The 17379-nt window shown below is 43.8% G+C and overlaps 1 protein-coding gene across 1 annotated transcript in view; it reads left to right on the top strand.

The window, feature by feature from the left end:
- SLC37A3 (solute carrier family 37 member 3) overlaps positions 1–17379 on the top strand; it is a 737607-nt gene that overhangs the window by 602724 nt on the left and 117504 nt on the right. Inside the window, exon 12 of the mRNA XM_044088481.1 lies at positions 4094–4195. Within this exon, the coding sequence (XP_043944416.1) occupies positions 4094–4195 (102 nt within the window). The remainder of the gene's footprint in view (positions 1–4093; positions 4196–17379) is intronic.

Raw genomic sequence — 17379 nt, 5'->3', positions numbered from 1 at the left:
ATCTGGGCATTTTGAGGCAATGTTACAACTGCCTCGTACACAGACAACCCTCTCCTCCTACCACCAAACACTAATATATGCGAGAGATGCAATTATACAGCCAAACTGGAGGCTACGCGCTCTCAACCCAAGACTGGATCAGACAGTCAAGAGGAGAAGGGAATTACTTGCATCACACCACCAGTCTCACATAAACCTATGAAACCAACACCAGCAAAAAATACACATAAATACACAAAAACCTACTCGGAGGCTCTAAATAAAAATCTGCAAAAGCAACATAGACCTTCAAAGCAGACATCCAAGCAGCCTCCATCCCCCAATGCAAAACATGAAACACATACTTCACAAAACCAGTGTGCCACGCAATCACAGCCCTTAAGGCAAAATAACTTGCCCAACACACTAGTAATAGGTGACTCTATAGTCAGGCACACTGACGTCCCACTCACTAGGCTGAACAAGGAGAAGGTTACTGTTAGCTGCCTGTCGGGTGCCAGGATACATCACATAACACAAGCACTCAGGTCACTCCAGAACAAGTACAAAGACTACTCTGTCATTGTCCATGTTAGTATGAATGACCTGAGCCGTACCTCCCTGGACTGCATGAAAAGAGAGAAAGAAGAGCTCTCTGATCACGTAGCCCAGGCCGGTATGACCCTGACCCTGAGTAGCATCCTGCCCTCACCAAGAATGATACCAGGAAGGTCTGACTCTAAACCGGTTACAAGTGGCATTCCCGAGGGCTCAGTCGTAGGACCCCTCCTGTTCAGCATATACTTCTCAGAGGTACAGGCAAGCAGAGGAGGACTATGGCTGACCAAGTTCGCAGACAAATACAAACTAGGGGCTATAATTGACTCTCCGGCTGAACAAACATCCTCCAAAAGAGTCTCACTGAGACGGATACCTGGTGTCAAAATCATGGCCTCAAGCTAAATGCCAAAAAGTGCATAGTCATCCCCTTTGGAAAAAACAAAGTACCGACAAATTACCACATAGGTGGTAGCCCCATAAATTTGGAAGACGAAATAAGGGATCTGGGGACCCAAGTAGATAGTAGTCTCTCCTTTGATAATCAAATTGCCAAAGTGGCTAGAAAATCCTTCTATGTGGCCCACCTTATCACAAAAGGGTTTGCATCCAGATCAAAAGAGGTCATTGTGCCCCTGTACGCATCACTCATCAGACCCATCAATAGAGTACAACGCCCCATTTGGGATGTACCTCACAAGACACCTGCAACAGCTGGAAAGACCACAGAAGTACCTCACCAAGAGGATCACTGGCCTCAAACAGATGCCCTATGCAGCTCGACTGAAGAAACTCCAGCTGTACTCTGTTGCATACCACCTACTCAGAGGTGATCTCTGCCTGACGTACAAGGCCATGTCCAACCCAGAATTGATGGACATGCTCTACCTAAAGAAAACCATATCCCCTTGAGCCACATGCTCTAGGGATCTAAACCTCACCACAACAATAAATAGGACATGCTGGAGGGATAGATTCCTGTCCCAGAGACTTCCCATGCTCTGGAACAAGATTCCAATCTACATTAGGCAGAGCTTCTCACTAACACTCTTCAAGAGAAACCTTGTCGAGTGGATGGGAAACAGGAAGTTTACCCCGTGGATCACTTCAGTGGCTCTGCTGGAACTAATCTAAGGGGGCGGCGAAAGCCAACACATCCCAGCTAGGCTTATAAATGCCTTTGGGCAGATAGCCTAGTACCTACCTATGAACCTATTACCCAGGACACTTGAGTCCTCTCAGTCATACAACAGGGTTATTTCATGGTGTGGGAGTCCAGACCACCCTTCAGAGGCATTCATCGACCCCCTGGAGACCAAATGGTTTACTTTCCTCCAGTCCTGTATGCCCTACTCTTTCCAGGTACTATCCAAGAGGTACTCATAGAGTTGAGGGAACGGTTTCTATTTCAGAATGTTCCTGGTCCCCAGGAAAGAAGGTCCCTGGAGACCCATCTTGGATCTCTCTCTCATCTGAATACCTTTATCAAGGCTCCTTCCTTTCAGATGCTGACCCTTTCTACTCTCCTTCCACTGATCCTTCCTCAGGCCTACATGGTGTCCTTAGATATAAAGGATGCCTACCTGCACATACCAATCCATTTACTCGTCAGGAAATTGCTTTGCTTTTCAGTGGGTTCTGCACATTTTAAGTTCTATGCTTTGCCATTTGGTCTCTCTACAGCCTCGAGTGTTCAGAGTGTCTAGAGCCAGTCATTGTCTTTGCCAGAATGCAGGGGATCCAACTCTTCCCTTATCTGGATGATATTCTCACCCAGGCATCAGTACTGGCTTGTCATATTTTTCCATTAAGGCACACCTGTTTCCCATTTCAGCATGTTTGCCTGTCTCCCCTCCTTTGGCTTCCAAACTAGAAGTCAAGCTCTTTTTTAAAAGGGTACTACATATTAGACCTCCAAGGAAGCCTTTTCCCCCTCCTTGGGATCTTAATTTTGTTTTGGAAAAGCTGACCTTACCACCCTTTGAACCAGCTAAGGACTGCACTTTCCAACACTGCACGTGGAAAACCATCATTTTGGTGGCCATTACTTCAGCCAGAAGGGTCTCTGAACTACAAACTCTCATGGCCTCTTCACCCTTTATTGTTTTTCCACAAGGACAGCGTTTACCTACATACTAACCCATCCTTCATATCCAAGGTAGTTAAACTTTCCCTTAATCAGGCTGTCAGTCTTCCTACCTTCTTCCCTTTACCACAGACATCCAGCAAAAGCATCCTCCACTCTCTTGGATGTACATAGACAACTCATATACTCTTTGGCCAAAACCAAATCCATTTGTAAGTTAAATAGGTTGTTTGTCTCCAACACCCAAGAGCCCTGAGACACCCTGTTTCCAAGCAAACCATTTCCTTCTGGATCTCTCAAACTATTTCCTTTTGCTACACAGCCCATGGCAAAAGGCTTCCCTTCCCAGTGAAGGCACATTCCACTACAGCAGTGATACAGCTGCCATTTTAGAAGCAGCTATATGGTCATCTGTTCACACCTTCACCAAACACTACAAGTTGGATAGCATTTACAGGTCCAGAGCAGATTTTGACAGGGTAATTCTTCGTGGCTTTGTGGGAAATGCCTCTCTTCCCCCTTCCTATCCTCAATAGCATGAGCTTTTGCATTCTCTCTCATGTTATGGCAGCATATTAATAGAAGGACATAGTACAGTTATCTAAAATCTTACCATAACTTTAGATGTCTTTCTCTTCTATATGCTGCTGTATTGTTTCCCATCCTGCCTTCCCCCTGATGCTTGCCTGACTCTTGAGTACCCACTCCATAGTCGCTGGTCCCTAGCGGCATTCAGTTCTGATGTAGGTGCATGATGATGTCTGCTTTATGCCCAACGTCCATTTATGGTGGACTTTCATTGAGTGATGGCAGGCTGACGCACGTACCTTCGCAGTATCATGTATTTTTTTGTAGAGTGGCCAGAGTCAGAGGCAGACTCCCTCATGTTATGGATACAGCAGCATATAGAAGAGAAGAACATCTAAAGTTATGGTAAGATTTTACACAACTATACTTTTTCAGTCTATACTGTCAGGAGAAACCACATCTGTTTATTTCCTTTATAATACTGTAAGTTGAATGCATTAGTAAATGCTGTCTCAGTTACAAAGCACATGGTGACATTAAAACCTTTTGGAGTGCCATGATACAGATTTCATGTGTTTTTGCTATACATTGTTTGTCAAAGTCCAGTAGTTCCTGTTAATTCTAATGTAACGATTATACCAGGACTTCTTTCTTTTATTTTCTTAAGAATATTGTTACATAGACCTTGACACTATTCAATAGGACTGTACTGTACTGACATACTGTTTTTTCCCCTATTTGTAATGCATGTTATCCTGCGTTCTTTGCAAAGTAAACCTTGGTACCTACGAGAAGGTAGAAGTGGGAAAATACATTAACTTTTTCTGTATTTCACTCCATAATGAAACACTACCCTTCCATTTGATCACACAAGTCTCTGCACTTTTTATTGATTGCAGTAATATTAGACAGAAATAAACATTAAACCTGTTTGTTTTACAGGTGGCAGCATCCAAGGGTTGATTTCTGATATCCTACGTAAACGAGCACCGGTGCTGGCAGTTAGCCTTTTGTTAGCAGTGGCTTCCCTAACTGGATACAGTCGTAAGTAAATTATCTTTTGTACCTCTGAGTGGTACCGGCATACATAAGATAAATAGATGTTCTGCTAGTTATTAGATACAATTCCGTTTTTTTATATCTGGTTAAGAAATCTGTTCTTGGACGTTCTTCGTGTTTCACTGTTGCAGTCATTACATTTGGGTAATCTGCTGGCAGGTTGCCCTCAGTCGGCCTGAATAACAAAGTCTTGGGTCCTGCATCGGTTGCTGTCTCCTCTTTCATGACGTCAGGTCATCAGGGGTATAAAACATGCAGCCAACGACATTTTATTCAGTCTTTCTTGCCACGCAGTGCCTGAAGCAGAAGCAGTTCGCAAGTGCCTGTCGGCTGACTCCTGAAATGTTCATATTCGAGTTTCAGAACCGAAGTCTTCAAACTAAGGCTAAGTACCCCATTGGGGAATTTTCTTGCTACTTACCAATGTCAGTAAAAGTTAATAATTGCATTACTTGTGGGAAGCAAATACCTCATAAGGATTTTCATTTGTACTGTATTCCTTGCCTAGGCCCTGATCTCAACGTGCCTTGCTGTCGGTTTTGTGCTAGATTTTACCAGCGCACTATTAAGCGTCTGTATATTTTTGCTTCTAAATATTTTGGTTCAAGATTTAATTATCCTGAAATGTCGTCTTTTAGCAATCCGACTACTGGAGTTCATAAAAAACGCAAAGAAAAAGACAGAGAGAGACCGTCGAGGTCCAAAACAGATGACAAAGCTTCTCCTAAGCCAGTCGCCGCTCAGTGAGGCACTTTTCACAGTCCTTGATACCCGCTACTTTTAGGTCGCAGGCCTCTACTGAGACCCATTCGGAGTCTGGTACGCCGTGAGATTCTCAAGAGTATTGAACCCGCGGATGTCTCTCCCTTGGATGGGTCCAGAGCTGTTGAGCAGGCACTGGCTTCTGAGGGTGTTTTTAGGCCTCAACACTTTTGTATTAAACCGACGCCAGCAACAAAAACAAGGTCAGAAACAATTTCTATGGCTAAAAAAAACGATGCATGAACCACGTGCTCAGACCCCTATGCCTAAAAAACAGATGATCAAAATGGCTGAGGATAATTACCTTGATCAGGGGTTTCGCTAAGAGGCCTAGGCAAGGCAGAGGTTATAAATCTTCAGATCAGGTTTCCATTTCTTTTGATTCCTCTTCTGATCAGGAACTTTCTGTTCCACCCTATGAGGATTCTGATGCAGAGGAATCCATCCCATCTGCATCTCCTCCTGAGGATTATTCTTTTGGAGAGACTTTGCATGCTTTAAGGGAACACTTTCACTGGGAGAGTCAGGACTTCTCGGAATCAAAAAAGAGGCTTAGGGATTTCTTTCTTCTTCCTCAGCATAGGCCTCTGGCAATACCTCCTGTATTAGACATTGTTGATGTGTTTTCTGAATCAAGCATGGCTCCTGATTCCCTGCCTCTGGTTCCTAGTAAGCCAGACAGATATTACAGGGTTCCTGACTCTCACAAATTTCTTTTCAAAAATCCTGCTGCTGATCCTGAGACTATTTCTCAGGGTCCTAAGGGAGTAAAGGCCTCTACAGCCAAAAATTCTACCCCTTCTGATAGAAATTCCAGGGAGCTGGATAGATGGGGTAAGAAGGTCTATACATCTGCAACCTTGGCAATCAGGGCTTTAAACTGCCAGTTTCATATGCTTAAATATCAACAGCATGTTATGGGCTTACTGAAACAGAAAATTATGTTGATTTCTGATTGTGTGGAAAATAGAGTTACAGGAATTATTGCATTCAGCAGAGCAAGTTGGAAAGCATACTTTGCAATGTGGTTTTGATTCCTTGGAGGCCTCTTGTAGGGCCGCCATTGCTGGATCTGTGATTAGAAGGCATGCCTGGCTCAAGGAGCAAAATCTACGTGATCATGTTAAAGCTAAATTGTTGGATGCACCCTTGTTGCATAATAGTCTGGTAATAAGGCAGAAGAGGTTTTAAAGAAAATGGAAGACAAAGCTAAATCTATGCAAGCTGTAAAAGATTTCTTGCAAGTGCAGACACCCAGGTTCAGTAGGCACTGGCCTACTAAAACTTGGTCCTTTCCTGTGTCCAACAGAGCCACTCAGGGCAAAACCAGGTGCTCTAAAGGCTCTAGATACCAATCACAAGGTTCTTACAGATCAAAGCAATGGGGTACCTCCACCTCCAAATCTGGAGGAAACAAAGCACAACCCTACAGTAAGCAGTCTCAGTGACGTTCCTTTACCAGCACCAAGCACTTATGTTTTGGCAGCCCCCTTGGGGGGAAAACTAGCACTTCATGCTCAAAATTGGCAGTTAATTACCCAGGACAAGTGGGTATTAAACATAGTATCCCGGGGATACAGATTTAATTTCCATACTTTGCCAATTCCAAACGGATGGCCAGATCTGCCACAAAACCAGTGGGCAGAGGCCCAGAAACAAGTCATGTCCGTCATGGATATGGGGGCTATTCAGCCGGTACCAGAAAAGGAAAAAGGACAAGGTTTTTATTCAAGACTTTTCCTGGTACCCAGAAAAGACAATTCTTGGCGTCCAATACTGGACTTATCGATTCTGAACAAGTTCCTGGACATTCCAAAATTCAAAATGCTGACTTTACAACAGCTACTGCCTGTGCTAGTTAGGAATGCTTGGTTAGTAAGTCTAGACTTAAAAGAGGCTTACCTGCATATCCCAATAAGGGAATCATGCAGAAGATACCTCCGCTTCAAAGCAGGTTTTTTGCATTACCAATTCTCTGTACTGCCCATTGGCTTATCTACTGCGCCCAGGGACTTTACAAAGTGCCTGGCACCAGTTATTGCATTCTGCAGACAAAGAAGCATTCAAATTTATCCTTACTTGGACGACTGTCTCATGCAAGCAGAGAACAAGGACACTCTTCTACAACACCTAGCGTTTGTGAAAAGGCTTCGAACATGCCTAGGGTACACAGTAAACGAAAATAAATCACAACTGGTACCCTCTCAAAAGATAACATTCCTGGGTGCAAGCTTGAATACAACTGCCCAGATGGCTTACCTCACGCCAACAAACAAAGTCAAGTGACAGCATACTTCAAACGAATGGCAACAAAAAAAAGTTTATCTGCAAGACAAATTCTGCAGGTTTTGGAGTTCATGGCATCCTGCATTCTACTAATTCCATATGCAAGGCTGCATATGAGGAAACTTCAGTAGTACCTACAAAGTTTAAGGAATCAACATTGTCACAGCCTGGAAACGATCCCTCTCATTCCCTGCCTACAACAGGAGTTTCTTTGGTGGGCAGTGACATGTCATCAAGACAAAGGACTGTCATTCACTCTACCCCCTGCCACCCAAACCCTAACTACAGATACATCAGACTATGCTTGGGGGGCTCACCTGGCAGGGAGGTGCATTGAGGGCAAATGGAGCCCAAACCAAATGCATCTGCATATCAACCAGGCAGAGATGCTAGCTGTTCAAAATGCTCTGACAGCCTTCAAGGACTTACTTCATCCAGGACAACTACTGATAAAGACGGACAACACCACAAGTTATGTGGTACATAAACAAGCAGGTTGGGTACACATTTGTGCCCCCTTTGCAGACTAGCCATGGCTTTGTGGAACACAGCCTTGACTTACCAAATACATCTTCAAGTTCAATTCTTGCCAGGAAAGCAAAATACTCTGGTAGACGACCTAAGTAGCAATCTTATGGACCCACACGAATGGAAACTGGATCCACAAATCTTCAGCATGTTAACACAGAAATGGGGGAGCCCAGACATAGATCTGTTTGCCTCTCCCCAAAATTATCAGTTGGACAAATTCTGGACAAGAACTCATCAAAAAAGCATGGAAAGTGGATGCTCTGTCCTTCAGCTGGAAAAACCTGTCAGTCTATGCCTTTCCCCCTCTGCCTCTGCTTTCCAAGGTCTTACTAAAAGTCAAACAGGAAAAGCCAAAAATGATTCTAATTGCTCCGGACTGGCCTCGCCAGCACTGGTACCTGCTTCTAAGGAATATGTCTCACCTTCCTCCATGGTACTTGCCTCAAATACCTCATCTACTGTCTCAGCAGAACTATCAAATTCTGCACACTCAGCTCCAAACTCTGAATCTTGCAGCATGGCTAATCAACTAGTTATTCAAACACCACCTCTCAGTAAATCTGTGATGGGTGATGGATGTCATTTTGGAAGCCAGAAGGCCTAGTACTAGAAAATCTTATGCTGATAAATGGAAGAGATTCTGTGCTTGGAACCAAGCACAAGGAATACACACAGCAAAGCCCAATATTCCTCAGATTTTCCAATATTTGACTGAGATGCTTGACAAGGGCCTATCTTTTTCTTCAATAAAAATCCATGCCTCCGCCATCTCAGCTCATTACAACACAGAGCCTCCCCTCTTTTCTCATCCACTGCTTAAACAGTATCTTAGTGGGGCCAAAAATTTAAGGCCTCCCAGAAGAGCACCAACTCCTGCATTGGGACCTCAATTTTGTGCTGGAAAAACTCACCCTGCCTCCTTTTGAACCAGCAGCTACTGCAGACATAAAATTTCTGTCTTGGAAAACAGCTTTTCTTTTGGCAGTCACTTCAGCAAGAATAGTTTGAGAATTACAGACTCTCATGGCAGTGGAGCCTTTTATTATATTTTACCCGGACAGGGTGTCCCTCAGGACCAATCCTTCTTTTATGCCTAAGATGGTATCCAGTGTGGCTTTTAACCAGACCATTCACCTGCCAACTTTTTAGCCAGATCCGCAGAACAAGGGGGAGTGGATTCTGTACTCATTGGATGTGCACAGGCAACTAAGATTCTACTTAAATAGAACCAAATCTCTAAGAAAGTCTGAGCAACTACTGGTAGCATTTGCTGCAGGATCAGAAGAGAAGCCTATATCAAAGCAGACTATTTATAAATGGATAAGCCACTGCATTCGTTTCTGCTATTTGCACCATGGTAAACCTGTGCCCAAGAGGATCAGATCACATTCCACCAGGGCTACCTCCACTTCTGCAGCCTTTCTCAGAGGGGTCCAAACCAAAGACATTCTAGAAGCTGCTACTTGGAGCTCTGTTCATATCTTCACAAAGCATTATCATTTACCTCTCTTCCCCAAATCCATGGCAGGCTTTGCCACTGCAGTCCTGCAGGGCCTTATAGCCACTCCTAATGCTGTTTACTTCCATCTTCCCATCCATAGCTTTGGGATTCTACCCAAACGTAAGGACTGCAACAGTGAAACACTAAGAGCATAGTACAGTTGTGTACTTACCATAAATGTAGACGTTAGAGTGTATTTACTGTTGCAGTCTGGGTTACCCACCCACCATCCCCCTTTCTATACCTTTCCTTTCCTTCACTATACTCAAAAGCCTTTGTGGTGTATTTGCTTTCAGTTGAAGGTAAAGTTTATGTTTCTAAAAGTGCATTTATATATTTACTATTTATTTATATATATATTTTTGCTCCCCATTTGGGGGGGGTACCGGACATCTGGGGCAAGAAAAACGGAATAAAATGGCATCGGCTGCATGTTTTATACCCCTGACGACTTGACGTCATGGAAGAGGAGACAGCAACTGACGCAGGACCCAAGACTTTGTTATTCAGGCCGACTGAGGGCAACCTGCCAGCAGATTACCCAAATGTAATGACTGCAACAGTGAATACACTTGAACATCTATATTTATGGTAAGTGTACACAACTGCACTTTGTTGCTGATTTTGTTGTACATTGAATGTTGTGATCCTGTTTGTTGAGGCTGTCTGATCTGACATATGGGTCCCTGAGTCCTTGCTAAGATCTGATCCTTCCTGTTTAGCACGCCAGTCTCGAGCCATTCCTAAACGTTTACCCACAAATCTCTTCTCTTCCCTGATTAACTCTGATCTTATTTGCTGCCTCTTAGAGAAACAGTGCAGATCTAGACAAGTAAGTTCTCCACCTCTTACTTGTTATTTAAAGAAAGATGTAAAGAGGCTTTCTGGCCCTAGGGCCTTTGTTATTTATAAACTTTTTTTTTGGTTATTATAGATTATTTTGATATTTTCTTAGGAAATTTGAATTTTTTTCTTCAGCCTTTCTACTTGTGGCCTCCGTCCATCTTATCTCCCACTTTCTGTTGCAGTTCTTAGCTTTATCTTTAATAGGCTAAATATTTATATGCTATTGCTGTAGTATTGTGATACCTTTCTTAATTCGAATATGATAGAGTTTTCTGTTTGTGAATTTCTGATTTAATGTTACATTTAGGATTGTTAATTCTTAGAGAATGGAGCATATAGATATTCTTGTGTATGTGGGTGTGTTTTTGTTGACTCCTTGTTATTTACCGTTCTTTTTAAGCTGGATCAGAAAACTTCCAGCCTCACGAAATGCTACAAATGTGAGCATAAAATTCACTCACAAGACACCCATGAGTTGTGTGTGGTCTGTTGGGAGTCGCACATCAGTGTCTAATGTGACATCTATGCTGCCTTTGGGCCCCAGAGCCCTATCGGACAGGAGGAATAAACTTATCCTCAAAGTATTCCTTTCTTCATATCCAGAACCAAGCAAATCTAAGAAATTCATTGAGAAAGTTCCCAAAACCAAGGACTCTGTGGTAAGGAAACGTCCACTTGAGTCTTTGGGTCCAGTTCTGACTTTGACTCCAAGGCTTGAGGAGCATGTAACCCAAAGTGACTTGTACCCTGCTGCCAGATCCAGAATACTCGGGCTTCTATTACTGTTCAAGATTCAGCCAAGAGAATGGAGAAATGTATCTATAGACCTTCTTCAGATTTATCCACAAGGTCCATTAAATCTTACAGAAGTGCCACCAGAATTGAGTTTGATCACCTGTTGCAGAGGTTTCTCAAAACTCAAATCAAGATGGGAGTCATAGTCAACCGCATAGGTTCTGAAACTTATTGGATCACTACTGTTTGCCCCAATCCAGGCTCTCTCACTAGTCTGCACTTTGTCTAAGGTCTTCTTGGGTCTGCTTGGTCACCTGCAACTGTAGTCATTCACAAAGTTTTTATCTGCTTCTGAGGTTCTGAATTCAAATGTACCATCTCTGCTCCCTTTGGACCTGATGACAGTCTCTCTGAGCTGAGGGGATCAGGTGGACCGCTCCTCTAATTTTGTCAGTGCAAGCTCAGCCTTTGAGACCTCTAATCTGATCCCCTCCTTTGTGCCATCCACTCAGCCAGATCTGAGGATTCCACCAGGGTCATTTGTTCTCTCTCCATTTAGAGAGTTGGATTCTGCCACAGGAGTGGTTTCTTTGGACCCCTTGGAAGTTGGCTTAGCTTTCCGAGCACTGGGGAGGATCACTTTGCTCCACAAGATGGATCCACAGGGCCCTTCGACCACGGTTCCACCCTGTAACTCTCGCTGTTTGAGTTTATCTTCTCAGCAGCCATCATCTGGGTAGAATCATTCCATTGACCCCAAACCTGTAGCATTGCCACAGAGACTGCCAGCCTTTTGAGGACTCAGAAACATCATCCCCTTCACATGCAGAAAGAGGGTGTTCAAGATGAAGCGCGTTAACCCACCTTAGGAGTCTTTCAGTCTGAATACTGATTCAGATGATAGAGTTCCCCACGATCTCCTCATGAGATTCCCTCCAGGCTGCATTTTGCATGAACGTCAGAACAAACTGGCTCCCCACTTAAGCACCATGTTCAATAATAGCCTTGCATCAGGCTTTGTGCCCACTGAATGGTGCACAGCAGCAGTTATCCCACTCCACAAAGGGGGAGCCACCACTGATCCCAGGAGCTATGGACCTATTAGCCTGACAAGCCTGGTCTGCAAGGCTGTGAAACGTATCATCATAAAACTCAATAAACAAAGACATTGGTAACCTCCAAACTCTGGATCCCACCCAGTTCGGGTTTGTGAAAGGCAGATCATGCCTCCTGAACCTGATCGACTTCTTTGAGGCAGTCACCAAAGCCGTAGATGAGGGTAAGGTGGTTCACACAGCCTATCTTGACCTCGCCAAGGCTTTCGACATCATCCCCCATTCTGGAATTACAGCTAAACTCACTAAACTAAGTATAAATAGCTACGTCACAAGATGGGTTGCCAACTGGCTCACTGATAGAACCCACACTGTAAAAGTTGCAGACTCCAAATCTGACCTCAAAGCAGTGACAAGTGGAGTACCACAGGGTTCCATCCTGATACCTCTCCTGCTTGGTATTTACTTCTCTGAAGTGCAGGCTAACACAGAAGGCCTCTGGCTAACGAAGTTCACAGATGACTGCAAACTAGGAGCCATAGTCAAGTCCCCAAATGATGTGGACATCCTACAGAAGGGCCTTGCTGAGACAGATGCCTGGTGTCAGAGCCATGACCTCAAGCTCAATGCCAAAAAGTGCAGTGTCATCCCCTTTGGTAAAAACTCTGTACCCATGAACTACCACATAGGCAGCAATCTACTCAACACCGAATGTGTGTTGAGACCTTGTAAACCAGGTTGACAGTAGTCTCTCCTTTGATAGTCACATCGCCACAGTAGTCAGTAAGTCCTTCTACGTGGCACACCTCATCATAAAAGGGTTCTCATCCCGGAAAAAAGAGGTCATTGTTCCCCTCTACTCGACACTCATTAGACCCATTATAAAGTACAACGCTCCTTTTGGAATGTACCTCACAAGACATCTGCAGCAGCAGCTGGAAAGTCCACAGAAGTACCTCACAAAGAGGATTACTGGCCTCAAACAAATGCCCTACACTGACCCCCTCAAAAAACTCCAGCTTAACTCCGTAGCATATCACCTACTCCGAGGTGATCTCTGCCTAACATATAAAACTATGTCAAACCCCTAGCTGTTGGACATGCTACACCTAAAGAAATCCCAATCCCTCTGAGCTCCATGTTCTAGGGACCTAAACCTTGTCACCACAATAAACAGGACATGCTGGAGGGATAGATTCCTGTCCCAGAGACTTCCCATACTCTGGAAGAGGCTACCCATCTATGTCAAGCAAAGTTCTTCATTAGCACTCTTCAAGAAAAATCTTGATGAGTGGATGGGATATAGGAAATACACCCCGGGGATCACTTCTGTGTCTCTGCTCAACAGTGGCACAGGAAAATAACTTTTTTGAGTGGCGTAAGCCAGGGAACCTTGTTGGCTAGGCTTACATTGGCCCTTGGGCTGATAGCCTAGTACCTACCTATGAGAATGTGTCCTTCAGAGAGATCCTAGAGCTCCCTGAGACAAAGGATTCCTGGCCAACTGAGCCTCCATCTTAAGACAAAACAGTACTGTTGGAGACATGCAAGACAACCCCTTCTACTTTGTGGGTGGTTCCACCAGCTGTTAAGATAGGGGAATTAGCAGTTAAAAAATTGTGGCAGTCTTAAGTCCCTTCCCAGGAAGCTGGACAAGATACTTCAACCCCCAACCTTTCAAAGGATTAAACCTTTACGGGCAAAAAGTCCTCAGTAGCCTACATTATAATTTCAGTAACCACCAGGAAAGAATTGTCAGAAGACTCTTCTTGCTGGGTGGATGGATAGGAGTCTCTAGTTATGGATAGAGTGGGGAAGTAGGTGCATGCTTCTTCAACAAGCCATATCCACTATGAAGAACCCAATTATACAAAAGTCTCAGAAGCAACTTTAAGGCTACTCTGTCCATAATGTCCAGTCTCACCAACCTGTCCATGCACCTTCTGCATAATGTGACAGATGGATCAGTGAGAGCAGCCGGAGCAGGCATTTCCATGAGTCATTATGCCTGGCTACTTTTGTGTGATTTTGCAGACATCTTTAGAGCATCATTCACTAATGCTCCTTTTGAAGATGCCACCTTATTTGGTACAACAGTCAAGGAACAGATGCAGAAGAATGAGCAGGATGGCAAGATATGCTATGCAGTAGTAGTGAAGTTTGAGTCACCTCAGTCCACCTTTTATAGGAACCAAAAAGAGACTTAACCACTCTAGCTTCGTAAGCCTCATCATCGTTATGACTCCTGACAGTGGTGGCCATGGCAGAAGAAGCCACTTCAGTGGACTCAGGCCCAGAGGCCAAAAAGGTCTGCAGCACCAGGGATTCAGGAGGGCTCTTGTCTTAACAGGCGACCTCAGAACCCCTAAAGGTTTACCCGACTGCTCCACTCTGGAGACAATTGGGAGATGTTTAGCTCTCTACCCTCACTCCACTCATTGTTCAGTTTCACACAAGACAGTTGGGTATGAGAGATGATATCTAGATGTTATTGAGTTCCATTTTTGGAGTTTCTCCCATCCCTTCAATTTCTGTTGCCTAATGTCCCACCCAGTCAGGCAAAGGCCATTGTACCAGAGGTGTTCTGTGCCTCTTACAAAAAAGAGCATTCCAGGAGGTCCCACTAGATCAGTACAGGTCAGGATTTTACTTCTGCTTCTTTTTTTTTTCTGCGTCTTTTTGATTGCAAAGAAAACAAAAGACCTTCAAGCCATTCTGGATCTGAACTACATAAACGATTGTCGAAAAGATCACAGTGCAATTTATTCTTCCATGTCTTCATAAGAATAAATGGATATGTTCTGTAGATCTCCAGGGTGCATACCTTCATATAACGATAGAGGAGGAGTCCAGGAAATTCCTACGCTTCTGTTTAGAGGCCAGTCATTTTCAGTTCAGAGCACTGCCATTTGGGCTAACCACAGCCTTCAAGATGTTCACCAAATGCATAGTGGTGGTAGCAGCTCATCTGCAACTACAGGGATTCAAAATCTATTCATATTTGGATAACTGGGTCCTTGCTGCCATTTCCAAGGAGTCTCTTCAAGAAAAGGACTACCTACTTAATCCATCCTGAACTCAACTCAGCATATATGTCTTCTGGGTTGTCATTTGAACACAACCATAACTCTGAGCCCTGTCCCAAAGTATGGATCATATCATTGAAGCTGGCAGTTCATGCTCTTCTGGGAGCAGATTGTCCTCGGATGAGATTGGCCTTTTGAGTCTTAGGGTTAAATGCGACATCTGTTCTTATTGTAAAATTTCCATGTTACCACATGAGAATTCTACTCTGGTTATTCCTGTCCCAGTGGTCACAGAAATATGATCCTTTGTCCTTTCCCTTCAAAATAACTCAATCGTGCAGAACTCATCTAAAATGGTGGCTTCATTCACCTTTGGAGGAAGCAGGCAGACCCTTACAAATTCCCCATCTAAGTGATGTCATGGTATACTAACAACTATGACCCTTGGAGGTGGGGACATTACAAAGGGAGAATGGTCCAAGATTCTTGGTTAGAATCAGAAGCTTGTCTTCACATAAATGTCCTAGAGATGAGGACAGTTGTTCTTGTTTTGCAGGAATTATAAGACTGGTTTCCTGTAGGGGTTATAATCATCCAGACAAACAGTATGACAGTAGTCTGGTGATCTTGCCTATTTTACCAAGAGGCCATGAGAGTTTGGCAATGGGTGGTAGTCTCTCACCATTTTGTTATTGCAGTACACATTCCCTGAAGGCTCAGCTAACTAGCGGATATATTAAGCAGGAATCTCCTCCTTCCTTATGAGTGGTCCCTAAATTCGATAATAGCAAAAGAGATTTTTGATCACTGCAACAAGCCATGCTGTGATCTGTTAGCAACCCCACGGAACACCAAGTGCAGAGACTATTTTGCTATTCTCCCTCACAAGGGACAGAACCCCAGGGATACTCTGTCCAGTCACTGGCCTCAGGGGCTACTTTATGTATATCCCTCACTCTGTCCATGACTAAATTCATACAGAAAGCCTTTTGGTGCAAGGCAACAGTCATCATCTTCTTTGCCCTATTCTAACCCAGACATCTGGTTTCCCCTCCTAAAGCCTTGCCTAAGGGAACCTCTCTGGCTGCTATATCTGTTACCAGATCTGATTTCTCATCCATCCAAGAAGCCTCACCCAGATCTACTAAACTGTAAAGGAATTGCATGGTTTCTCCAATTCCAGTGATGGTATGGAATATTTCTTTTCTTTTGATGTGTTACATATATTTGTGGCTTCTCAGAAGTAATTTAATTGTAAGGTGTATGTTAGCAAATGGAAAAGACTGACATTTATTTCACTAGAGCCATCACAACCTAAACAGCCTTTTTCAGTACTTTGTTCTTGGATGAAATTTGTCAAGCTGCCACTTGGTTTTCAACCCATGCATTTGTCAAGCACTACAAATTATACTGTATGTCCAGAGCCAGACTTTCCAAATAAAGTTATAACCTCCCTGTACTCTTCCCTCATCAGACCAATAAGTGAGTACAATACCCGTTTTGGTATGTACCTTTCCAAACACTTGCAGAAATTGGAGAGACCACAAAGGTTCCCTCGCAAGGGAAATTCAAGGTCTTCAGCATCTGTCCTATGAAAATCATCTGAAATCACTGTCACTTTATTCTGTTTCATACAGGCCACTCAGAGGTGATCTCTGCCTTGCATATAAGGCAGTCTTTGACCCTGATTTACTGGAAATGCTGCATATCCGTAAGTCAAATGGTACATGAGTTACTCGCTCTAATGGCCTTAACCTGGTATGTGACATTAATAGAACCTGCCAGAGGGACAGATTTGTTTCCCAGAGGTTTAACACACCTTTGGAACAGACTCCCGCTTCATGTCAAGCAGAGCACCTCATTGTCCCTCTTCAGACACAATCTGGACGATTGGATGGGTAGCTGTAAATTTACCCCGGGGTTCCATTTGTGTCCCTCTTGGACAGAGTTGATAGGTGCTGATCATGGCAATAAGGGTAAAACTTGGCTAGGGTTGAAAGGGCCTTAGAGCTATTAGCCTAGTAACCTACTATGATCCTATGAAGCATCTCCTGTCTTAAGGCCACCAAGGATTCTAGTAGCAGAGAATTCTGACCAATGTATCAGATTGGACTGACTAACTGAATAGAATATGAAAGTTGTATACTTACCATAATGATAAATACTTTCATTCCAGTCCCTCTGATATGACAATCCTCCTTCCTTCCTCCTGCATTTATGTGGAATTAGAGTGTTTCATTGTGAATCAAAGGCAGTATAAGTGCACTTGGCTATAGGCACCAACCTCTATCTGAGTTAGTCATGGAGGGCCAGGGCATTGTGGGTAAATGGTCCGAAAGGACTCAATGCTGGAGCACTAAGTCGGCTGGATTGGATCCAAGCTGGTGCTCAAGGACCCTTATGCTGTATATGACGGACTAAAATGAA

The sequence above is a fragment of the Protopterus annectens genome, chromosome 11.part0 (genome assembly GCF_019279795.1).
Source record: "Protopterus annectens isolate FY-2018-M chromosome 11.part0, PAN1.0, whole genome shotgun sequence".
NCBI classification, from domain to species: domain Eukaryota; kingdom Metazoa; phylum Chordata; order Ceratodontiformes; family Protopteridae; genus Protopterus; species Protopterus annectens.
This window is presented reverse-complemented; position numbering and strand designations above follow the sequence as displayed.